This window comes from Nycticebus coucang, chromosome 6, assembly GCF_027406575.1.
Source record: "Nycticebus coucang isolate mNycCou1 chromosome 6, mNycCou1.pri, whole genome shotgun sequence".
NCBI classification, from domain to species: Eukaryota; Metazoa; Chordata; class Mammalia; order Primates; family Lorisidae; genus Nycticebus; species Nycticebus coucang.
In genome coordinates this window covers 137775443-137800283 of record NC_069785.1, presented here as the reverse complement: position 1 = coordinate 137800283, position 24841 = coordinate 137775443, and the positions used below count along the sequence as shown (strand labels likewise).

The 24841-nt window shown below is 49.9% G+C and overlaps 3 protein-coding genes across 4 annotated transcripts in view; all 3 read left to right on the top strand.

Moving 5' to 3' along the window:
- The window catches only part of DCPS (decapping enzyme, scavenger), a 37019-nt gene extending 16460 nt beyond the window's left edge, over positions 1-20559 (top strand). Inside the window, exons 3-6 of one of the 2 annotated variants that reach the window (XM_053593811.1) lie at positions 9833-9978; positions 13732-13845; positions 18437-18547; positions 20156-20559. In XM_053593811.1, the coding sequence (XP_053449786.1) occupies positions 9833-9978; positions 13732-13845; positions 18437-18547; positions 20156-20422 (638 nt within the window). In that variant the 3' untranslated portion in view covers positions 20423-20559. Of the gene's footprint in view, positions 1-9832; positions 9979-13731; positions 13846-18436; positions 18548-19177; positions 19329-20155 lie in introns of those variants that run through there. The other variant, XM_053593812.1, reaches the window with a different exon arrangement.
- Positions 419-1750, top strand: LOC128587552 (high mobility group protein B1-like). Its single transcript, XM_053593821.1, has one exon. The coding sequence runs from the start codon at positions 655-657 to the stop codon at positions 1258-1260; it is 606 nt and encodes a 201-aa protein (XP_053449796.1). The 5' UTR covers positions 419-654; the 3' UTR covers positions 1261-1750.
- Positions 20560-21042: 483 nt separating the features above from the next.
- Positions 21043-23845, top strand: LOC128588880 (uncharacterized). The gene is made up of 6 exons (XM_053595639.1): positions 21043-21105; positions 21627-21711; positions 21908-22002; positions 22123-22481; positions 22690-22785; positions 22871-23845. Exons 1-6 carry the CDS (start codon positions 21043-21045, stop codon positions 23253-23255), a joined length of 1083 nt encoding a protein of 360 aa, XP_053451614.1. The 3' UTR covers positions 23256-23845.
- The last annotated feature ends 996 nt before the right edge of the window (positions 23846-24841 follow it).

The window sequence follows — 24841 nt, the reverse complement described above, 5'->3', positions numbered from 1 at the left end:
CCTAGGAACTTACTAGAAATGGAATTTTCTGGCATTACTCCAGACTCCCTAAATCAGGTTGTACTCATGCACAGTGAAGTTTTGTGGGGGGTTTTTTCCTGCTGATTTATATTTCTATATTTCCTGCTGATTTATATTTCTTATATTTCCATTTAACATGTTTATTAAAAAGTATAGCTTTGTTAACATCTTTTACTGTTTTTTTTTTTCTTGGGGTTCCATAGTTCTCTCTGTAGAGAAAGAACACAGTCTTTAAGTGTATTCCAAGGTATTTCATTTTCTTTGGCACTACTGAAAAGGGTATTGTGACTTTGATTTGGTTCTAAGCTTGACTGTTGTTGGCCTATATAAAGGGTACTAATTTGTAGACATTGATTTTATTCTGAGACCATGCTCATGGCTGGGAAGAATCAATATTAAAACGTCTATACTGCCCAAAGTGATCTATAGATTTAATACAATCTTCATTAAAACACTAACATGGTACCTTGAAAAACTTGAAAAAATAGTTCTTCAATTCATATGGAACAAGACAAAAGCCCTGAAAGGCGAGCCATTGCAGTACACTGAGCTCCATAGAGACAGCGCCGGGGCAAGGGAGAGCCGGATGGGCACTGGGCGACTCTGTGCCTCGCTGAGGAAAAATAACTAAACATGGGCAAAGGAGATCCTAAGAAGCCGAGGGGCAAAATGTCATCATATGCATTCTTTGTGCAAACTTGTCGGGAGGAGCACAAGAAGCAGCACCCAGATGCTTCAGTCAACGTCTCAGAGTTTTCTAAGAAGTGCTCAGAGAGGTGGAAGACCATGTCTGCTAAAGAGAAAGCAAGATTTGAAGATAAGGCAAAGGTGGACAAGGCCCGTTGTGAAAGAGAAATGAAAACCTACATCCCTCCTAAAGGGGAAACAAAAAAGAAGTTCAAGGATCCCAATGCAACCAAGAGGCCTCCTTCAGCCTTTTTCTTGTTCTGTTCTGAGTGTCACCCAAAAATCAAAGGAGAACATCCCGGCCTATCCATTGGTGATGTTGCAAAGAAGCTGGGGGAGATGTGGAATAACACTGCTGCGGAGGACAAGCAGCCTGATGAAAAGAAGGCTGCAAAGCTGAAGGAAAAATACGAAAAGGATATTGCTGCAGACCGAGCTAAAGGAAAGCCTGACGCAGCGAAAAAGGGAGTCGTCAAGGCTGAAAAAAGCAAGAAAAAGAAGGAAGAGGAGGAAGATGAGGAGGAGGAAGATGAAGATGATGATGATGAATAAGTTGGTTCTAGCGCAGTTTTTTTTCCTTGTCTATAAAGCATTTAACGCCCCTGTACACAACTCACTCCTTTTAAAGAAAAAATTTGAAATGTAAGGCAGTGTAAGATTTGTTTTTAAACTGTACAGTGCCCTTTTTTGTATAGTTAACACACTACCGAATGTGTCTTTAGATAGCCCTGTCCTGGTGGTATTTTCAGTAGCCACTAACCTTGCCTGGTACAGTATGGGGGTTGTAAATTGGCATGGAAATTTAAAGCAGGTTCTTGCTGGTGCACAGCACAAATTAGTTATATATGGGGATGGTAGTTTTTTCATCTTCAGGTGTCTCGGATGCAGCTTATACGAAATAATTGTTGTTCTGTTAACTGAATACCACTCTGTAATTGCAAAAAAAAAAAAAAAAAAAGTTGCAGCTGTTTTGTTGACATTCTGAATGCTTCTAAGTAAATACAATTTTTTTATTAAAAAAAAAAAAGCCCTGAAAGGCTAACACAATCCTACAAAATAGAACCAAATCTGGAGGCATTACATTACCAGCTTCAGGTTATACTACAAGTCTATACTGATCGAAACAGCATGATAATTGCATAAAAATAGAGACATATATTTGTGCAACAGAATTGAGCACCTAGAGATGAAACCAGCCTCACCATTTGATCGTCCATAAACCAAACATAAACATACTCTGGGGAAGGAGCCCTATGTAATAAATGGTGTAGGGAGAACTGGGTAGCCACACGTAAAAGACTGAAACTGGAGTTGCACCTCTTGCCACTTAAAAAAGTTAACTCACAATGTATAAAAAACTTAAATCTAAGACATGAAACAACAAAAACCCTAGAGGAAAGTGTGGGGAAAAATGCTTAACGATCAGCTTTGGGAAAGAATTCATGAAGACGACCCTATTGGCAACTGCAGCAACAAAAATAAATAAATAAATAAACGGGACCTGATCAAACGTAAAAGCTTCTGCCCAGCTAAGGACACAATCAACAAAGCAAATAGACGACCTTCAGGACGGGAGAAGCTATTCACATGTTATGAATCAGACAAAAGGTTAGTGACCAGAATATTACAAAGAACTGAAGCAAATCATCAAGGAAAGAATGAACAATCCCATCAGTTAATGGGCAAGCTACATGAACAGAATCTTTTCCCAGGAAGACAGATGACTGGCTGACAAACCCATGAAACAATGCTCATTGTCTCTAATCATCAGAGAAATGCAAATCAAAACTACTTTGAGATATCACCGAGCTCCAAGTGAGAACAGCCCACATCTCAAGGTCCCAAAGCTGCAGATGCTGACCTGGGTGCAGAGAAAAGGGAACACTTATGTATTATTGGTGGGATTGCAAACTAGTACAGTCTTTTTGGAAAGAAGTATGGAGAATCTTCAAAGAGCTAAAGTCGACCTTCCATTTGATCCTGCAATTCCATTACTAGGTGTCTACCCAGAAGAAAAAAAAAAATGATTTTACCATAAGGACATTTGCACTCAAACATTTGTAGTAGCTTAATTCACAATTGCAAAGATGTGGAAATAGCCCATGTGCCCCCCAACCCAAGAGTGTAATAAACCGTGGCATATGTGTACTATGGAGTACTATTCAGCCATACGAAAGGATGGAAGTGTCACATTTTTTGAATTTACCTGGATGGATTTGGAGAACATTCTCCTAAGCAAAGTATCTCAAGAATGGAAAAGCAAGCATCTCATGTGCTCAGTCCTAATCTTAAACTAGCAGATCAACAACTACAGGCCACTTGAGAGAAAAACACAATTAAATGCGAAAAGAGGGAGGAGGAGGGGGCTCGGCAGGTTCCCACCTATCAGGCACAGTGTTGGGGTGTGTGGCTCACTTTCCGGGTGAAGGACTCAACTGCAGCTCGGACTTAGGACTTTACCTCACACGTGTAAATAATGTAACCCAATCATATGTACCTTCATACTAATCCGTAAAAAAAAGGTTCAGCTTTGTATATGTCGTTCAGAAATATTAAGATTCACAATTTACAAATTTGATAATTCTCTACTGTTGCCAATAGTTACAATAGTCTGTTTAATCATTTTATCTCTGAAATTGTTTTCAAAATACCTTTCTTTGACCTTGGCTGATAGAAAGTTCAGCTTTAAAAGCATTGCATGCATTTCCATTTTAATGTTATATATGCAAGCTGATATGTATGCTTTTTGAAGCTTGTATACTTTAGTGATAAATAAAACACACACGTGATGCAAATAATTCTTTGCCCAAGCAAAGGTAAATGTTTTAAAGTTGCATTCTTTAGACATTAGTCACATTCACATAGCAAATTGCAAAGGTTAAGTTTATTTTAGTGTAAATGTTTTAATTTATTTTTAATTGACGAATAGTTAATTGTGTACAAATAATAATTATTGGCTATAGGCAAAATTCTGTTTTATGCATGATGGAACTTTGAATATGTTTCTATTGATCTATTTGATAAATTATTTTGGAGATTTGAAAATGTTGCATGGGTTTCCTAATGAAAATTCTAAGAATTAAGTTTTACTAAAAATGCCAGACTGAAGTTTGGGAATCAATACTGCAGCAAAACAAGGAAAGAAGAAGACCATGGACTCAGGAAACAGGGTTCCCAGCCCAAGAGAGAGGGAAGGGGAACCCTTATAGTTACTGGTGGTCCCAGCACAGCTCTCAGGGGTGGGAAGGCAAAAGTTCTGAGCTCATGACAAGTTTATAGAAAAGTTAGTAAAAAAGTGATCACTAATTCCACACACCAAAATTGGCAGAGAAGAAGAAATTATCACAGTATACCATTCAGCAGTGAAGAGCATTTAAATAGTCATAATAACATCAGCATTGAGTACTGACTCACCCTAATTGTGATGGGGGTGCACCGTGAGGTTGGGGGTTGGGGTGTGTGTGCATGTGTGCGCTTGGTAGAGGGCTGGCGAAAGAGGCCAATCCTTGTTTTCCATAGTAAGTGGACAGTAAATAATGGTAAAACTGAAATGTCAAGGAGAAGCAAGATATAAAAATGTAATTTAGAACTATGGAAGTACTAAGCAAAGAAATGCCCAGAAGAGTTGAAAGGGGTGCTCATGAGCTGGAAGTGGGACCAAGGAGGACAGGAAAAGAAGTTTTAGAATAAGCTTCCTTTGAGTCTTTAATAAAACTATGTGCCAATATGACTAGAATTAAAAATGCATAATTTTAAAAAGCATAGCAGGCAGGGGGCATTTGTAAGGAGTGTTGGAGAAGTCTTCTTAATGCATTGTGAACATTTCCCAGGGATGGGCCCTTGAAGTGTTTCAGATTGTCCTGAACTGGCCTTTTAAGAATGCTGGCAGGAGAGCAGGGCTGAGGAGTGTCCCTGATGTAGCCACAGGGAAAGGTTTTGGGCAGAAGAGCTGTTAGGCACTGCTTGTCTTGAGTATGTGATGCCCTCATCAACTTCCTGGGCAGCACTTGGCAGCCAGCTCAGGTGGGCTGTTAGACCTCGTCTATTGACCTGCAGTGACCAGGGATGGGACTACATGGAGCTACAGGGGGAACCCAGCCTTGAGTACCGCACCATGCTGTGGCACCTCAGGGACTACTCTGGGCACCGTGCCTTAGTTTCCTCATGTGTAAAATGGGACCATAACAATGCCCACCCCGTGTAGGTCATGAGGAGTGAGTGAGTTAATGTGTGTACTGGGGGTTCCAAAGGTATGAATACTTGTTTAGAAACTTTGTTTTGGAAAACATTTCAATTCTACAGAAAAATTGTAAAGACTAGTACAAAGAACTCCCTTATAAAAACCCTTTACCAATGATAATATTTTCCCACATTTGCTTTTTCTCTTCTACATAAACATATACTACTACTAATAATAAAGGGTATGAAAAGGGAAAATGGTCAATTTCAGGAGTTTCACATTTCATAAAACTCGTGATGTAGAGTCCATTATTAAGCTGTGTTGGTGGTTTCAAAGCCATCTCTAGAGCAGGTCTCCCCCCTCGACCCAGGACCAGTCCCATCTCTTAGTCCCATTTCTTTAGCATCTTGTAATCTGGAGCAATTCCTTAGCCTTTGTCTTTCCTAGGTTTGACATTTCCGAAGCTTTTGTCAAATGCCCCTAGATTTCGGTTTGCTGATAACTTCCTTGTGATTATGTCCCGGTTAGGCAATTTTGGCCAGAACACCCCATCCCATCAGGAGGCACGTGATGTCAGCGTGCCCATCGGCATTGATTTTAAGCCCATTGCGGGACGGAGGTGGTAGCCTTTTGCTGCTGGGAAGCTACTTGTTTTCCCTTTTTAGTTAATAACTAATTTGTGGGGAGGTATCTTGGGGACTGTACATGTGTATCCTGTTCCCCAGCATATTTACCTGACAGTCCAATTGTTTATGGACTCCTGGTGAAACTCCTGAAGTTCAGCTGCAGGTGAACGACTTCATTGGTGTTTAGCCAAAAATGAACCTAAGTTCATTTTTTGGCTGCCAATGTGAGGAAATATACTGGTTTTATTCTATTTGGGACAAAAATAGAAGTTTTTGGGTTTGAAGTCTAAAAAGGCCAGATTCATTTATTTCAGTGTCTTTAAGTTAAACTTCCGTGGCATACCTAAATTATATTGATCAAAAAAAAAAAAAGAGTAAAAAAGAATATACTTACTGTGCTTTGAGCTTCTTTTGAAAATAATTTAATTTTTTTTTTTTTTGATACAGAACCTCAAGTTGTCGCCCTGGGTAGAGTGCTGTGGCATCACAACTCACAGCAACCTCAAACTCCTGGGCTTAAGTGACTCTCTTACCTCAGCCTCCCAAGTAGCTGGGACTACAGGTGCCTGCCACAACACCTGGCTATTTTTTTTTTTTGTTTTTTTTGGTTGTAGTTGTCATTATTGTTTGTCAGGCCCCGGCTGGATTTGAACCCGCCAGCTCTGGTGTATATGGCTGGCGCCTTAGCTGCTTGAGCTACAGGTGCCAAGCCTGAAAATAATTTAATTAAAATTTTTTTTTTTTTTTTAGAGACAGAGTCTCACTTTGTTGCCCTTGGTAGAGTGCCGTAGCATCAGAGCTCACAGCAACCTCCAGCTCTTGGGCTTAGGCGATTCTCTTGCCTCAGCCTCCCAAGTAGCTGGGACTATAGGTGCCAGCCACAACACCCGGCTATTTTTTGTTGCAGTTTGGCCAGGGCCGGGTTTGAACCCGCCACCCTCAGTATATGGTGCCGGCACCCTACTCACTGAGCCACAGGCGCCACCCTTAATTAATGTTCTTTAAAAATTTTCACAGCACACCAGTTAAAAATCACTAATTTATTTCTTTGTTCAGTAAGAATTTGTTGAGTGCTGACTTTAGGCCAGACACTATTCCCAGTGTGGGAGGAAAAATGGTTAGAAAATAAAAACACAAAACCTGGACCACATCCTTATCTGCTTGGAGGTTACGTTCATTAGTCAGTCAGTGAAAAGTGAAGCAAAGCAAGTGGCAGGAGAGGTGGAGGCCAAGAGTCAGGGCTGCTGTTTCCCAGGCCTCCAAGCAGACCCCAGTGGGGCGAGGACCGGCGTGGGCTTTGGGCTAGGAGCATCTGCCAGCGGTGGAGCAGCTGGTGTGGCAGAGGCAGAGGGGACGGTGATATAGGAAAGTGAAGAGAGGGCCAGGACAAGGTGACTAAGGGCCTTGTAGACTGCAGTGGGGAGCTGGTAAAAGTGTAGACAGTATATGGTGGGCAGCCCCACCCTGACAGGCAAGGGCCAGCCTGGTCCTGGCTGGGGCTTCTGGGGCAGGGAGTGGGATGAGTGTCACAGTGAGTTCCCTTGTTCAGGCAGGAGTGTCTTAAGAGAGGAAGGATGGCAGGAAGTGAGCCAGTTGGAAAATGAAGCCTTTGAGTATTCTACCTACTGAGCAGGGCAGGTTGGGGGTTGGGGGTGGTGGTGGGGGACAGCAGGCTGCCTGCTTGCTCAGAGGCTGGGGCAGTCCTGGAGACCTGGACAGATGGGGCAGGTACACAGGCCTGGGGGCTTTCTGATCTGGAAGGGTTGGGTGCCGAGCCTGTGTGTCCACTGCCAGCAAGGCAGGCCGCTCCCAGATGGTCCCACCCCACTCCCTCTGTGACTTCCTCCCCACTGCTGCTGCCTAGCCTGGGCAGCTCAGGTAACACTGAAAAGCCGAAGGGCTAGCCTTTGTGGAGCCCTTTTCTGTGTGTGAGGCACATTCCAAATCTTTCCATCAACTCGTTTGATTCTCACACTAGCCCTCCTAAAATATATGCTATTATTTTCATCCCAGGGTCTACAGGTGAGGTGACTAAAGCAATGGAGAAGGTCGCTTCAAGGTCACACAGCTAGGAAGTGCGGAGCTGGGGCTCGCACCAGGCTGACTCACTCCCAGATCCTTCCTGGTCCACCAGCTACACTACAGATACCCCCGGCTTCTCCTCAGACCCACTGCAAGGGCCAAGGGAGCATTCCATCTATTTGAGATCGTTTTGCCTGCTGTGCAGAGGGTTATAAGGTGACCTTTGTACCTCCCTTCCAGGGTCAGATTCAGGGAACTCCAGGATGGAGGCGACATTGATTTAGCACCTCCAGTCATCCAGATAATGTGTTTTGTTTAATGCTAACAGCAACTTTTCTCATGAGGCAGATTAAATGACCACCCTGTAATGGATGAGGACAGTGAGACTCTGAGAGGTTAAGGCTCCCAACACAGGGGGAGGCTGAGGCGGGAGAGTCACTTCAGTCCAGGAGTTGGAGGCTGCAGCGAGCTGTGATAGTGTTCCTGCACTCCAGCCTGGTGACAGAGCAAAACCCTGTTTCAAAAAGAGAAAGAAGACATGTGCCCAAGGGGACAAGCCAGTGAAGGGAGTCGTGTGGCCAGCTTAGGGCCAGGTCTGTGTCTCCCCACTGTGCTGCACTGCCTCCCAGGGCTGGAGGATGGGGACCTCTGATGCTCACCCGAGTCAGGCACTTGAGCTGTTAGTTTTCTATACCCCACTGGGCTTTGCAAGAAGAGAGGGGACTCGAGGGCTGGCTGTGGTATGCCAGAGCCCCAGTCTGGGAGAAGAGGCCTTGATTCCAGTCTTACCTTGGCCACACCTCACAGGTGTTCCTGGATCAGTCCTTGAATCCTGGCAGCGCTTGTTACTTACCTGTGAAAAGGGGGATTAAAACCTCCTATATGCTGCTCGTGGTTCTTAGCTGGTCTTGAAGTATGTGGGTGCGTATGTTACAGTGGAAGTGCTGGGCTTCTGCTCTCACTCCGGTTTCCCTGGGAGAGGATGTCTGAATCTTGAGTGAGGAGTCAGGAGGACCCTGGGTCTCCTGAGAAGTATTCCAACAGATTTTGAAATATCATTTTCTTTTCCTGCCCCTGAGGTCTGTGTTGGAGTACTATGTACAAATGTTAGAGTAATAACAGTTGTACCAGATGTCACTAAAAGGAAGGGAAAGCACTTAACCAAAACCAGGTGGGGTTGGACCAGGGCGCTGGCCCTGAGTCTACTCCGAAAACTACAAGATGTCCTTCTTATTAAACTGTGGTTCTCAGCTGGGAACAACTCTGCCCCCCTGGAGACATTTGGCACTGTCTGGGGACTTTTTTGGGTGTCACAGCTGAGGCAAGGGCACTATTGGTATTCAGGCAGTGGCCAGGGGTGCTGCTAAGGACAGCTCTACAGCAGGACAGCCTACAGCAAGACAGCTCTACAGCAGTGAATGTCCAGGCCAAGATGTCGACAGTGCCGAGGCTGATAGACCCTGGACAAAAGTAACCAGCACTTAAGCAGGGGGCTCTGTGCCAGTGTTGTTCTGAGTGCTTCACGGGTGATTAACCTGCTAATCCTCCAGGCCTTGAGACATAGGAGCTATTGCTTATCTGTTAGACCAGTGGTTCTCAACCTTCCTAATGCCATGACCCTTTAATACAGTTCCTCATGTTATGGTGACTCCCAATCATAAAATTATTTTTGTGGCTACTTCATAACTATAATTTTGCTATGAATTGTAGTGTAAATATCTGATATGCAGGATGTATTTTCATGGTTACAAAGAGGTCGTGACCCACAGGTTGAGAACCACTGCATTAGACAGATGTGTGAAAGGAAGGCATGGGAGGTTTGTGGGCCAAGTTCCCACTCAAAGTGAGGGGCAGACAGAGCCAGGACTTGGACTCAGGAGCCCAGCTGCAGGGCCCATGTTTTGAGCCTCTGTGCTCTGCTGCACGACCCCTCATTAAGAGGCTACTGGGCTTTAAACCACATTTGTAGTTTTGGGTCCAGAAAGCTACATATCTAGACATTTGGCATGTGAGAAGACTAGGAGACTGAAAGGTGGTCAGGGGAGGGTCGGGACCATGTGATGAAGGGCCAGTGACCCGCTGGTGAACACCTGTACTTAACAGCTTCTGAGTGTGGCTCAGCTCATGAGTAGATGGCAGGAGACTCCTCATGGGAGTGGATCACGGATGCATAGAACCTCTTGGCCTTCTGCTCCCTGAGGGAATCAAAGCCAGGCAGGATCTTGTCCTTACCATGATGCCTGTGGGAGGATAGTGTGTATTGCCCCCTGGTCACAGGCATGCCATGTCATTGCAGATGTAAAGGCAACCGTGGTTTTCCCAGCCACAGAGAAACACCTGCAGAAGTACTTGCGCCAGGACCTGCGCCTGGTCCGAGAGACAGGAGAGGACTACAAGAACGTCACCTTACCCCACCTGGAGTCCCAGAGCCTCAGCATTCAGGTGACCGGCCACGTGTCTCAGATACTTCTCTGGCCAGTGTCTCTTCCCACAAGCATCTGTTGGGGTCTGAGCAGAGGTTGGGTGCTGTGTTGGGCAGTGGGGGCGCGGCAGAGAGTGTAGTGGGCAGAGTCCTTGTCTTGTAGAGCCCACATCAGTGAGCTGGGGCACAGGTAGACGAGGGGCTGTGTGGTCTGGGAGGCGGGTGTGGGGGAGAGGACCCGTGTTGTGTATGGGAAGCTCACCCCTCCTCCATTCATTCCACAGAAGCAGGCCTTGTCCCTGGTATCAGCGCAGGGTTTCCATTCACAAGTTGGCAGAGGCTTCCGACAGGGCCAGGTGCCAGGCTGTTTAGCTCAGAGCTCCTGACTCCTCCTTGGGCCTAGGCCCAGCACCAGCCAGAGCCTTGGCCTGGAGTTGGCCTTGTGTGAATACTCACAGTTAATGTGACTGATGCTTATTGATACCCGTCTCCTTGCCCGCTCACAGACTCTCACTGGGCCCTTCTTTGTATCACCCACTCTTGTTCACTTTGAGCATCTCTTACTTGCTCTCCACAAGAGACTCAGGTCACTGAGTCTCTGTGGTAAAGAGTGTTCTGTTTGGAAAGCTCACCGCCACTCCTCCCTGGCCCAGGAGGGAGGAGTGCTGGGTGTGCGGTGCAGTAGGTGGACCTGCACCAGGGACAAGTGAGGAAGGGAGGTTGGCGGGCCCATGGGAGGGCACTTCCTGGGAGGCCTGTGTGCAGGCAGCCCCCTTTCCCTGGCTGGTTCCATAGGCTGCCTCTGTGCATGCTGGCTTGATTGTTGTTTTTTTTTAAAGTCCTAGCACTTGTTTTGTCTTCCAAGTTGAAAGGAACTGTCTCCATCTTCCCAGACAGCTTCTGCTGTGCTCTTGGAACTCACGTTCTGTTGTGCTGGTTGACTATGTCTGGAAGTGAAGAGAGGAAGCCCTGGTATGGTTGGCGTGACTCATGGCGTGCTTTCTCATGCTCTGTTACACAGTTCCATGTGTAAGAATGCCACAGAACTCTGCTCCTCATCCAGCTCCTGACTGACATGAGCACTCACTTGTTCTTTCTTGGCTGTCTAGCGGTGTACCGCACTCAGCATAACTGAGTCTCTGCATTTACTGATTATCTGTGTGCCCCCAGCCCTGTGAAGGTGGGATAAGCACTTGGTGGTTTATCGAGCTGCAGTGAGTGACGTAGAGGGATGCTGACTGGCTCAGATGATGGGGACTTCACAGGGAGGGGGCCTTCCTGTTGAGGTTAGGGGAAGACAGATGTTCAGCAGGTGTTTGAGGCAGAGGGAGGAGCAAGTGCAGAAGGACATAGGGCTGCGCCCACCTGAAAGCGGATGGGGGTCTGTAGGAGTTTGGTGACTGGGACTCCGAGTGCTGGAGGGTCAGAGGTGGTGCTGAGAAGGCAGGCAGGGGCTGGGAGGGGTGCATGGGGACCTTGTCCAGGGGGCCAGGAGTTCCTGAACCTTCCTATCATTAGGACTGCCTGGAGTCCTCTTCCATATCTGCTGAAGCTGATCCTTCTAGGGAGTGGGGCTGGGAAATGTACATTTTAAAAAAACAAAAGTCCCTCTGGGCTGGGTGCAGTGGCTCACACCTATAATCCCAGAACTTTGGGAGGCCAAAGTGGAAGGATCATTTGAGGCCAGGAGTTTGGTCCAACATACTGAGACCCCGTCTTTACAAAAATTGTTTAAAAATTAGCCAAGCATGGTGTTGTGCACCTGTTATCTCAGCCATGTGGGAGGCTGAGGTAGAAAGATGGCTTGAGCCCAGGAATCTGAGGCTGCAGTGAGCTATGATTGTACCACTATGCTCCAGCCTGGGTGAAAGTGTAAGACCTTGTCTCTGGAAGAAAAAAACAAATATAACCTCTCCAGTATTTCTAACAACTATCAGATCTGAGAACAATTGCCAAAGGCAGTGAGGCCCCCCTGAAAGTTTTAAGCACGTGGGTGGGACGGTCAGAGTTACAGAATGAGTTGGGGCAGGGTTAGAGTAAGAACCAGTGTGGGTCTGAACCAAAGCAGGGACAGCGAGGAAGGGTTCAGCAGCAGTGTCAGAAGTGGTATCCCTGGGCTGGCGGGTTGATGTGGAGAGATGAAGGACGCGCATGGGTAAAGAGTGTGGGCAGAGTCACTCATGTACCAGCACAGTGGGTGTGGACACCGGAGTGGGTTTATGTGGAAGATAGTTTTATCGAGCACTTAGTAGGTGCCACTAATGCTCTTGGCATTTTATGTGCATCATTTAATCTTCACAGCAGCCCTTTTGAAGACAGGACTCAGAGGCAAGCTGTCTGGCTCCAGCATCCGTGTTCTTCGCTGGCAGTGTTAGCAGTAGGGGGTCTGGGTCTGCAGCCTCGTGCCGTCCAGTTAGAAGTGCCTGTCTCTGAGTCATTCACTCAGGCTTCAGCCTGGGTCTGGTGGTGGGCTCCTGAGGCTGCTTTCCAGAGGCAGTGTGATATTGTCCTTAACTTCTGAGACCTGGCTTAACTTTCTGGACAATGGGACTAACAGTCCCTCCCTCCTAAGGTGTAGTAGAGATTCAGAGGTGCCACACATCATGTGCCTGCAGTTAATTCCAGCAGAGTGGTGCTGGGATGGCCGCCACCCCTCTCCACACAGGTAACCACCAGGGGCAGGTGCAGAGAGCTAAGACCCCAGGAGGCAAGGCCAGGAAAAGCATGTCACAAGGGCGCATGTCCCAGAAGGCAGCCAGCATCACTGAGCTTCTTTCAGACAGTGCACTCTGTGTCACACAGCCCCCATGGGTCACGTGCATTGTGTGCCCTGGTTCTCCTCCGGTCTTTGGGCCTGGAGACTCCCTGCTGATGCGGGTTCCTGCCCCTCTAGCGGAGGCCTGGGGTGCGTCCCGTCCCGGAAGCCAAGCTCGTGGTCAGAGCTGGGCACGTGGGTGTGAACTTCCTAGTGCCTGCTTTCTCCCCACCTGCCAAGTGGGGGCGAGGGTGGCAGCCCTCTCACAGGGTTGCTGTGGCATCAGAGCAGTGCTGGGTAAGAGTAAGGACGCTGCGCTCCCTCGTCCCCAGCCTCGCTTTGTTTCTTCCCATGCCGGTCCCTCTGTTGCTCTTGTCCTGCCCCAGCCCGTTGTGGGGCTTGAGCACACTGTCTCCATGTGGCTTTCAATTCTGCTTTGTCACTCGGGGCCTGAGTCTGCTGTGCGTGCTGGTCCTTGGTGTCGGCAGTGGTGCTGGGTGGGTAGAGTGCTGAGGTCTCGGCAGGCAGGAAACACACATGCAGTAACTCCTGGACACAGGCCTTTGCTGCCCTAGTGGGCAGCTGGCTCGAAGGAATCCTCAATGCCCTCTGCCTCCCACTTTCTTTGCCCATGGTCCTAAATAGTGAAACAAGATCCCTGGAGCCAGCTTCTCCTGAGGCCCATGGGCATTGAAAGAGCTCACAGCTATAAGGGCAGAGGTGGACCAGGCCTTTGAAAACAGACACACCTAGCTGCCCAGGAGGAGCCTAAAGATCCTGGCCCTGTCTGAGCCTCAGAACCCCTTGTGTGGCTGAGGGGCCGAGTGTCAGCTGCAGTGGGAGAGGGGAGTCTCTTCTGGACCCCTCTGGGCAGATACTTAGCTTAGTATCTAAGCTTAGTGGCCGTTTTTGGCTCAGTCACCCTTCCTGGAGAGACCAGGAAGCTTACCCAGTCTGGTTTGGGAACCCCCCCAAGGGGTAGCAAGTGGTTTGTGAATCACCTTTCTCCTCCTTCCAGTGGGTGTATAACATTCTCGAGAAGAAGGCTGAAGCAGACCGGATTGTTTTTGAGAACCCGGATCCCTCTCACGGCTTTGTCCTCATCCCCGACCTCAAGTGGAACCAACAGCAGGTACAGGCCCGTGACCGCTGGCTCTGAGGTGTGGGCCCTGTGAATGCCCTTCTTTGCGGTATTGGCCTCTCTCTTGGCAGATTGTAACCAACCACCAAGGAGCGCCTGAGCTTCTATGACAGCACGCACATCTGTCCTGTGCAGATGCTTTTGCTTTACTGAGTCATCTGAAAACCCTTCGGGCTCTACCTATCCATAAAGTGAAGAGGGCAGTGTCTGTGTCTATGACCATCAGGCCATTCCTAACCCAGCCATGTGGCTTGGGCTGCCTCCTTTGCGTCTGCAGCACCTGGAGCCCTCAGATGGGCTTACATTCTCCCATTCATGGGTTTACATTCTCTCTGTCCCCTAGATACCAACAGGTCCACCAGGCCTGCTCTGAGGCAGGCAGGAGCCATGGCAAACAGCCCAAGGAGTCCCCTGCACTCCTCAGTAGCACAGCAGGTTTCCAATGGCCAGGCCTCCCATCGGGACCCATGGCTCCCCATTCCCTGGCCCCCAAGCGCTCCCCCTTTTGACCATCCAAGGACTAGGCCTCTGATACTCATAGGCGCCTCTCTCCAGTCCTCCATCGCTGCTCCCCTCTCCACCTTCCTCTTTTTCAGGCCAGCGTACCACCAAAGTTAGAATTGACCCTGGCCTCTGTTACACCCTGATAGCGTAGCAACTTTTATACTCTGCAGGATTAGAACCAGGCAGAGCTTCCATGTTACAGAGAGTGCCATTCATACCACACCCTGCAACAGGAGAAGGGCCAGGATAAGGCGGAGGCAGGAAGACATGGGAGTGTCAGGACCAGGTAAACGTCCTGTCCTCCAGTTTCACTCTTGCTGTTCTGCTCCAGGTGGGCCCATCTGGTTTCGGAGCCCCTCACGTGGTCATGAGACTCACATGGAAAACATGACCACATCTCTGTGGACATCCACCTCTTGCTTTCTCAGTTGTGGTCTGCCCTTTGATCTAGCAATTTTAGAAATGCCACGCCACTCCTCCACTGCCAAAAAGGGGAGGATTGGGGGCCTTCAGCCGGGGTAAAGAGATGGGATTTTGCCAGAGCCACAGAAGTGAGCATCACCCGTCTCTGGACAAGAGGCCTATGGCAATTCCTGAACGTGGCCCAAGGGCTGGTAGGAAATTGACAGGAGTTTCCAGAAGTTCCAGCATCAAGTGATGATTTCTTAGAGCCAAGTTAAGCTCAAAGAAGATGGCTCCCCATGTGTGGGGTGCCACAGTGAGAGGCTAAGAGAGCACTGTGCCCACTCTCCTCTTCCCTGCAGCTTACCCCTGTCTGTGCCATTTTCAGCCTGTGAGGGAGGACTGGCTCTAGAGGGAGCTGGGACAAGGCCCCAGAGTGAGGACAGAGTGGTGGCTCTGCAGACTCACCTGTGTCCCTTCAGGCAGCCTGTGCCTGCAGAGCTGAGATGAAACTGAGGCAGAGATCCAGGCCATGGGTAATGGGGCCTCCATCACTGAGAATCCCCTGGGGCTAGGGTAGGGGCGGCAGGAACACCTGCTTTGCAAGACTCCTGAAGGCTGAAGAGCAGTCTGAAGACCAGGGACGGGCAAACCAGATGGCCTTGTCCATCTCTACTCCAGAGCCCTGTGTGCATTTGAGCCCACAGCACTGAAAACAGAAACACGCCTTCCTTCTTACCCTGTGCTGGCAGGCTCCGCCCCACCCGCCCTGGAGCTGCCCCTCTGTCCTCCGTAAGTCAGGAGGGGCTCAGGAGCTGCATTGGGCTCCCAGTCACCAGCTGCAGCGACTCACCTCCAGGGCTGTGACGGCCAGCTTATTCCAGTGTCCCGAGTCCTTGATGTGTGACAACACGGAACCCAGGAGCTCCCTTAGAATGAAACAGTGTGTCCAGCAGGAAGAGAGGCTGCATCTGGGCATCTGTTCTGTGTCCTTGGGTAGGGAAGGACTAAGGAGAAGCAGGCGTCCTGACACTGGCTTTGAGGAGCTTTCCTAGCTACCTTGAGTCTTGGAAGCTGCTGTCCCCAAGCTGACAGCCCTGAATTAAAGACACTCCTCTCTTGTTCTTCCCTCTGTCTATTCAGCAAATGTTTACCAAGTTACGGTTTGCTGCACACGATACCTGGGAGTTATAGCATGTCTCCTCAATTGTTTGAGAGCACCTGTGTGGCCTTTTTTCTTTTTTGTAGGTTTAATTTATTCTCCCACACAGCAAAAATGCCACGCAGTGGAGTCTGTCCCCTCACTCTTCGTCCCTCTGTCTCCCTTCCCCAGAAAACACTCTGGTCACTGTTCCCTTGCCCTCCTTTCAAGGAGATCTTTGCATATTTTGTCTGTCAGCCCATACTCCAGGCCTGCGTGTGTACAGACACCTGTATTTCAGTTCCTGTGGTTTAAGTTCTTTGGTCTAAAGTTGTCAGATTGGGGAATTCTTCCTTCAGACCACGCCCAAGGTTGAGAGCTGGCTGTCCAGCACTCCAGCCATTCCCTGTCTCACTTCTTGCAGGAAACTGTCACTTAGATTTTACTGTATGCCTTATTAAAAAAAGGCTGGTTCCCAGGCCGGGTGAAGGGGCTCACTCCTGTAATCCCAGTACCCTGGAAGGTGAAGGTGGACTGATCACCTGAGCTCAGGAGTTCAGACCAACCTGAGCAAGAGCAAGACCCTACCTCTACTGAAAATAGGAAAACCAAAAAAAAAAAAAAAAAACCAGCTGGGCGTTGTTATGGGCTCCTGTAGTCCCAGCTACTCGAGAGGCTGAGGCAGGAGGATCGCTTGAGCCCATGAGTTTCAGGTTGCCGTCAGCTATGATGCCACCATATTCTACCCAGGGTGACAGACTGAGACTCTGTCTCAAAAAAAAAGTAATTCCTACCTATAGGGCATAATGTGAGGTTATGTGGCACACCTGGATGAAGGACTCAACTACAACTTGCACTCTAATTACAGCACAATGTAATCTAATCATATGTATTCCTACATTAATCTGAAATGTTTTTTTTTAAAAAAAATTTAAAAAAATGCTTAAAATAAAAGAGACTGATGGTGTCTGTCTCCCCAGAGTGACTGCAGGGCTGCCTCTGGGGTGCCCATCTGATACCCTCACCTGCCCCTTGTCTATCTTTTTTCAGATTATTTCTCTGGTCCAGGAGCCTATTTGGCTGCCTGCAGAAAATCCTGGGTCATGTCTGATGTCAAAGAATGGATCATTTTCCCTCTGGCACTCAGCCCCAGGCTCCACACCTCATTTCATGCCAGTGGAGCGGAGAGTTGTAATTTAATGTCATCCTTGGGATTTGTCAGTAGACACCATCTAAAATAAATGCTGCTGTTATTTGGGAGTCCCTTGTCAGTGACATATAAAATAGCCAAAAATGTACCCACTTGCACATTCACCCTGCCCATGCCCCAAAGTTCAAGGTTCTTGGGCTCTGGCTGCTGAGAGGGTAAAGGTCTTAGGCACAGGACATGAGAAGGGAGAGTCCAGAGGGGCCTGTGGGCGAAACAGTCCTGGTAGGCTCAGCTCAGCTGTGTGCTGGAGCCCTCCTCCTGGGTCATCTGTAACTGGCCTGGGACAGAGTATCCAGATTCCTAGAGCCCTGGTGGGATTGGTGCTTATGGCATGAAGAGACAATGGCACCGTTGAACATCAGTTGTATGGAAGATCTCTTTCTCAAGTCCCACGTGGGGGCCTGCAGTTTGGTTAGGTGACTCATGGTATCCAAATTATCTCCTCAAGGAGGCCAGGAGCTCACACTGCAGGGCTGGGCACTGTGGTCCCCTGTGTCTTGCCACTGGGATCCCTGGAGTTGGACCTGCCAGGCACATGTGATGGCCGGGCAAGGCCAGGGTTGCTGGGTGAGAGGAAGAACGTATTTGCTCTCTGGCACAACATCTTATTGACTTTATTCTTTGCTCTGTTGTGACCTCCAGACTCTCAGCCAGGCCCTGTTCAGGAAGGACAGCAGGAAGGGCTGTCCATGAACTTGTTGAGAAAGGGGAAAAGAGAAACATGCCAGCCACTCTGGTGTGATCTTTGCTGAGCTGGCCTGGGCCTCCCTTTCGTCCTTCCCAGCTCCCCACGCCCCTTCACATGCCTTTGACTTCAGCAGATTGAGTCGCTCACTCTCCCATGTCTGCCCCGCTTTCTTCCCACCGGGCTCTGCCCTCACTGGTCCCACTTCCTGAATGTCCTTTCTCCAAACTCTGCCTCTTTTTTCCAGACCCAGATCCTCTGCCTTCTCTGGGAGGCCTTCCTGGGGTGCCCACCTAGCTAGTCTTTCCCTCGTCCTATGCTGTGGTCACATCATGTCCTCATGTGTCACTTATGTATGTATGATTAGACTGTAAACCCTTGGGGGGGGTGATGCTGCCTTTGGCTCTTTTTTGCCCCCACTCCCCCATCAGCTCTGTGGGGTGAGTACACAGATGACGCCCTTTAGCAGGAAGAATTCACAAAACCCTGTCCGGGGATGTGTCCTGCTATGGGTCTCAGGCTGGCTCTGGTGGTCCTGCAGGCCTTGGGCAGGGGCTTCCTGGATTTCGTGACTCCAGGGTTGGCAGCCTCCCTGGCTCTGCTGCCTGCTGAACCTGATTTCCCCTTGATTTCTGTGCAGCTCGACGACCTGTATTTAATTGCCATCTGCCATCGCCGGGGCGTCAGATCGCTGCGGGACCTCACCCCAGAGCACCTGCCGCTGCTCAGAAACATCCTCCGTCAGGGGCAGGTGAGCTGCTTCCACCCCACACGGACCCAGAGAAGCTGGATCCAGATGCCAGTGTTCCCCGAGGCCCCTTTCCTCACCCTGTCTCAGGAGGAGGCTGCTGCGTTCTAGACGCCAGCCTCGGAGACCCTGTTAGTGCTCTGCAGAGTGATTCACAGGCCCTTTGTCCCCTGTCCTGCCCTCCCGTCCAGCTCAACTTTCAGCCTCCTTTCACACCCTCAGGCTCGCCTTCCTGGCCCTTCTCTGTAGGCCCACCTGGGATGCACTTCTGGCCTCCACCCCCAAACTCTGATCCTTGCATCCTGGCCCCTCCCACCCCAGGGTCCCCTGTCTCAGTCATGACAGCTGCATCAGCCAGAGGTGTGCCTCAGAGCCGTGGGCACTTGGTACTTCCTCATCTTAATTGAGGGCAGATTCTATCTGGGGGATATTTGTTGAATTGAATGAAATTACAGGAGTGCTGAAGGGAGCCCCAGTGGCAAAGGGAGATGGAGGAAGTGTCCAGACCCTTGGGTTGTTGTCCTGGCCTGATGTTTTGACCCTAACCAGCTGAGTGGCTTGGGACAGATCACTTCACTTCTCTGGACCTCAGTATCTAGATGGGGTCCCTTCTAAACTCTCCCTTCTGTGGAGCTGAGCCTCTGAAGTGTGAAGACCAGCCTCCTGTGGCAGGGGCGACAGTCACAAGGGCACACCAGTGCAGACCTGGAGGAAGGGCTCTGCCTGGACCCAGCTCCCTGCTGCCACGCCCCTCCCCTCCACCCCTCTCGCCTGCCATGGAACAGCCTCTGGATACCACAGGTGGCAGAGAACAGGGTCTTTCTCTCAGAGACATGACTTGCACTGGTGGCTTAGGCAGCCTCAACCAGGTGGGCATCCCTCTCTCCCAGGGAGCCATCTGGGTACCTTGGTCCTGCCCTTAGCCTGCTGCTGAGGCCCCTGGGGTATGTGAGCTCTTCACCTTTGACCTCCTGAGGGACTTGCTCCCAGAAGACAACAAAGGCTCCTCTTAGTTCCAAGCCCTGGAGGCTCCAGAAGGTGGAGGTTGGTAGGAAAAGACCCACCCCCTGAGCAAGACAGTGGCGGGCAAAGGGAGCAGGGCCAAAGCCAATGCTTTCCTCTTCCGAAAGGCTCTGAGACAGCCCCTGTCCGTGTGGGAGCATCCTGTCCACAACCTTCCTATCCTTTCTCCTTCACCCGAGTCCTTAGCACAGCCCCACCCCATCTCCCTCGTGCCCAAGTCCCACACTATTCTCTGCCTCCCCGAGGACTTGCTGAGTGTGTCCCCGGCATCCAGAGGAGGGCAGTCTCAGTCCTGGGGGTCTGGGCCTTCCTGCATCTCCATAACACCTGTCAGAGGAGGCCGATGTTCTGGCCAGCCTGGACAGGGAGCCCTGATCCAGGACACTGCTCCCTTCCAGTGTCACCCAGCTTCGCCGTCACCACCTGCCTTAGTGGATTTCCTAGACGAGAAGACAGAGGAATCCGCAGTGAACACTGGGCAGAGCTATGGGGAGGGTTTCTCTTAGATGGCTGAGGCTGGCCGAGGATTAAGATGAAAGGAGGGCCTAGGTGGGGTGTGTAACCCCTTGCTTGCTCTCCCCTTCTCAGGAAGCCATCCTGCGGCGCTACCAGGTGCCGGGAGACCGCCTGCGCGTGTACCTGCACTACCTGCCCTCCTATTACCACCTGCACGTGCACTTCACTGCCCTGGGCTTTGAGGCCCCCGGCTCGGGGGTGGAGCGGGCTCACCTGCTGGCCGAGGTGATCGAGAACCTGGAGTGTGACCCCACACACTACCAGCAGCGCACACTCACCTTTGCCCTCAGGGCTGACAACCCCTTGCTCAAGCTTTTGCAGGAGGCCCAGCAAAGCTGAGTGGGCTGGGGGACAGGAGCACAGATGGGTGGCGCCTGGGGAGGGCAAGGCCAGGATTTTTATCTCCATGTGAATTTTCTAAAAATGTCTTTTGTACTTCCTTATTCCTGGTATGTGAATAAAGTATCAGGCTCACTTGGTGTGGCTGGTGTGGCCGGAGCAGGGGAAGAGGTGAGGAGCATGGCTGGGCACAGCCAGTGGGAAGGCCTCAGCTACCCTGGGAGGTGTCAGGCTTTCTCTAGAACCCTGTGCTCGCTGTCCTCTCCCTGTCTGCCCCCTTCCTGTCCTGCCGCCACAGCCTCCTGCCTCCCCGGCCAACTCTCCTTTGAGGAGTTTCCCAAAAAAACCAAATTAAGAAACTTTCAGGAAATTATTTGTAGAGGTTTTTGATGGTACTTCCGCCTTCCCTCCCGGCACTGAGGTCACACCTCCCCACATGTGAGTCAGCCTTGTTGATAAACTTGGTGTTGATGGGGCACAGGGTATTGATGCCTGGAAGTGGGAGGGTTTTAATAAGAATCATATGATGCAAGCCCCAAAAGGCCGCCCTTGCTTCTGTTGCCCGGTCGGAGAGTCCCGGCCTTGAGCCTCTTATCTGGCGAGAAGACAAAACAGACATCATGGAGCAGCCAAGGATTGAGCACCAGCAGTGTGTCAGCCAGGGCAACATGACATGTCTGCCGGTGAGGACAGATCTCTGAAGGGGCAGCTTCCAGGTGTACTCTGCACCACAGAGGGTTGTGAGGTGGGGATGGGACCTCAGAGTGCAAGACGCTAGTGACCAGTTAGGCAGCCATCAGGGGCCACCTGGGAAGGGTGACATCTGCCACTGCTCCAGCAGAGCTGGAGGGACTGCATGTGAGGGCATGGAAGGAGGTACAGGGCACTCTGCGGCTCGAAGGAGCAATGCAGAAGTGTCAGGGAAGGCAGGCTGTTGGGCTCTTACATACAGGAAGAAGCCATGAGGGAGAGGGGGTGGCTCTCAAACCGCATCCCCTAGCCTGAGAGCAGGAGGTCTGGATTCAGAGTCCAGCACTTCACTTGTAGGTGAGACCCTCAGGTTCTGCCACCTGGTCCAGACCCACACTGTTGTGGAGAGCCACACTTACACCTGAGAAAGAGACTCCAGAAGCAGCAGAGGAGTGGAGTGTATGGTCAGAAAACCTGGGGGACCTGCTCAGCCCTCAGTGGCCTCTCCTCTCAGCCTTCCCTGCCACTCTTGGAGAGCCCCAGGATTCAGGATGGAGTCTCAGTGAAGGAACCACTGCAGGCGGTGACAAGGCAGAGCGGTACCTCCCAGACAGCCAGCAGGATCCAACTCATGGCCACACATCTGACCGCTTCCTGGACTACCAGCAAGTGCTCTAGGAGCAGTCACGCCAGGCACTGCTGGGGTCTTGGGGCAGAGGGCTGGCTGGAGGTCCTGTTCAGGGTGGTGTCCAACTTGCAGGGCTGCTTCTTGCGTCTCAGTTGTGCCCATTCCAGGTGTGGGGGTGGAGGGCAGTGGCCCCTTTGCTCTGAATGCAGACGTGGTCCTGACAAGCACGCACCTGTCTTGCTCCAGCACTGCACGGAGTGAAGTGAGGCCTCCAGAGCAGCTCCTCCCGTGGCTCCTGCCCCATGGGGTGGGGGGCTCTTGCTGGCATTTGTGTTTCTTCCCACCATCTCTATGGAGGGTGATGGGAGGGTCTGCAAAGTAGGAAGAGAGAGGGGAGAGACTAGGGCTGGGGGTCACAGAGGGCAGGGGGTACCCTTCCAGAGCACAGTTCCTGGGAGACAGCCCTGCATCCTGGGTGGTGCCTCGGCTCCCCCATGGGGCTGGCTCAGACTTCCTCACAGCCCTCTCTGCAGGGTGGACTCTGGGACAGCACTGCTGCCACTCCTCACCTGACCTCGTGTATCTTCAGGACAGATCAGGTCTCCTCCTCAGGCCTTACCGTTACGCCAGGAAAGACAACCTCTTCCCCCTCCATGCCTCCTTCCACCTGGGCCCCTGCCAAGTAGCCTGGCCCCATGCTGAGTGCTATGGAGATGGCCAAAGAACCTCTGCCTTTACAGGGTGGGCTCTCCTAGCAGACACTCCTGCCTAACTTGTCAAGACAGAGTCACGCACTTTGCCTCATTTCTACTTGTAACGTAGTTTCTCCACCTTCCCCACAGGACTGAGGGGGCCTTGGGGGTAGGAGCTGTGTTTTAGTCACGCCTGTATCCTCAGCAAATCAAAGTTTAAGACCAAGCAAAATTATAACCTTATATTTTTATGCCAGATCATGTCATGGGACAGTCATCCTTGTTCAGAATTATGGGGTGGATGTCAGCTCCAAGTCTTCTTGCCTCTTGTTTCTGTCCACCCAGCACCGAAGGTAGGGCGTTGCCCTAGGCAGTGTTTGATACCCATGTATGAATGGCTGAATGGAGCCTGGCTCTGAACCCAGGCCTGGTTTCTAGGCTGGGATGCTGCATAAGAGCCACCCCACTGCCTCAACTGTTCCAACACCTGCCTTCCCTACCTCCGGAACAAGACCAGTCTGCAACCACCTCAATGAAGCAGCACGCGCCAGCCCTCCCTGGCAGCCTGGTACATTGGTCCTGTGTTGGCAAGAGTGCCCTGTGTTTGCTTGAGTGTCCACACAGTGCGTGCCGTGTCCCTGTTCTGCTGGAGCTGTGGCAGATGTCATCCTTCCCAGATAAATGCTGGACGGCTCCAAAACTGGCTTCCCGCCCCGACACTTGGCCTGTTTTCCTTCTGGCTTGCTTAGAGAGGGAAAGAAGCAGTGGGAACATAATTGCTATTGTTTCTTGGCTTCTTCCCGCTTGCCTCAAAGTTTCCTAATACAGCAAAATTGCTGAGTGGTCTCTATTTGTCAATGAGAAACTGAGAAAAATAACATTCATGCTCTATTTTCCATGACCCCCCCCCTTTTTTTCTAAGGCAAGCATAGAACCAAGTTTACTGAGGAAGAGAAAGGTAGGTTTACAGAGTAAGAGCTAGATACAGAGCAAGATACGCTCACCATAGACAGTGAATGGGCCTTTCTTGCCAGGGCCAGTGAGCAAAGAGGCCTCCATGTCCCTTTTGAATACGGATCCCCATATTGAGAAACAAATCAAGAAATAATTACATACAAAGGAACACAGTAACCTCTGTAAGTTGACCATCCAGGGACTGTTACAAACTGGTCAGTATGCGAGGTGGTCAGCATAAGAAACCAGGCCTCCTGTACCAATACGTACATGTAGTGCATGTCCAGTCTATGAAAATAAGGAGGGGGTCATTGTAGGGAGGTGGTTAACTATGGATGTTCCATCGTAGTTACAAAACTGATGAGTGCTTTGAAGTTGAGAGGGCTGTAATGGTTTAAGTCAAAAGGAGTTTAACCTGTAGGCTAATACTTCTTTAAAGTAATTGTTAAATAAAAATTGACCACATATATGTGTGTGTGTATGTGTATATATATATATTTCTTTTTTTTTTTTTGAGACAGTCTCACTCTATGTCCTGGGTAGAATGCTGTGGTATCATAGCTCATGGCAACCTCAAACTCCTGGACTCAAGCGATCCTCCTGCCTCAGTCTTCTGAGTAGCACTGTAGCCCACCACCACACCAGGCTAATTTTTCTATTTTAGTAGAGACAGGGTCTCATTCTTGATCAAGCTAGTCTCAAACTCCTGAGCTCAAAGTGATCCTCCCACCTTCACGTCCCAGAAAAAAAAAAAAAAAAAATCAATGTATTTGTGGTATACTGTACAGCATGTTGTTCTGATATATGTATGCATCGTGGAAGTGCTAAATCAGGCTAATTAACATATGCATCACTTCACATACCGTTTTTAATTTTTACTTTATTTTTTTGAGACAGTTTCACTTTGTCACCCTTGATAGAATGCTGTAGCATCTTAGCTCACAGCAACTTCCAACTCTTGGGCTCAAGTGATCCTCTTGCTTCAGCCTCCCAAGTAGCTGGGACTACAGGTGACACAACACCCGGCTGTTTTTAGAGATGGGGTGTCACTCTTGCTCGGGCTGGTGTCAAACTCGTGAGCTCAGGCAATCCATCTGCCTCAGCCTCCAGAGTGCTAGGATTACAGGTGTGAGCCATCGTGTCCAGCCGGCTTACCTTTTTTAAAATTGTGTGTGGACATTTAAAATCTTTCTGAGCTAATATTCCATTATATATATTTATCTAGAAAGAAATTAAAATCCCTCCAAGCAATTTCAAGTATGTAATACTTGTTATTAACGGTAGTCACATGCTGCACAGATCTCCCAGCTTATTTATTCCTCCTGTTGAACTGAAAGTTTGTCTCCTCTGACCATCTCTCTCCACCGCCAGCCCCCATAACCCCCATTCTACTCAGTGTCTCTATGAATTAGATACATCCCACATAGAAGTGAGATCCTGTACAGTTTGTCTTTC

Bases quoted from the DNA above. Each gene is read 5' to 3' on its own strand.
- LOC128587552 (XM_053593821.1), top strand. From the start codon at position 655: ATGGGCAAAGGAGATCCTAAGAAGCCGAGGGGCAAAATGTCATCATAT.
- LOC128588880 (XM_053595639.1), top strand. From the start codon at position 21,043: ATGGAGCAGCCAAGGATTGAGCACCAGCAGTGTGTCAGCCAGGGCAAC. The intron at 22,482-22,689 runs GTGGGCTCTCCT...TTTTTATGCCAG, and splicing joins AGAACCTCTGCCTTTACAGG to ATCATGTCATGGGACAGTCA. The intron at 22,786-22,870 runs GTAGGGCGTTGC...CCTGGTTTCTAG, and splicing joins CTGTCCACCCAGCACCGAAG to GCTGGGATGCTGCATAAGAG.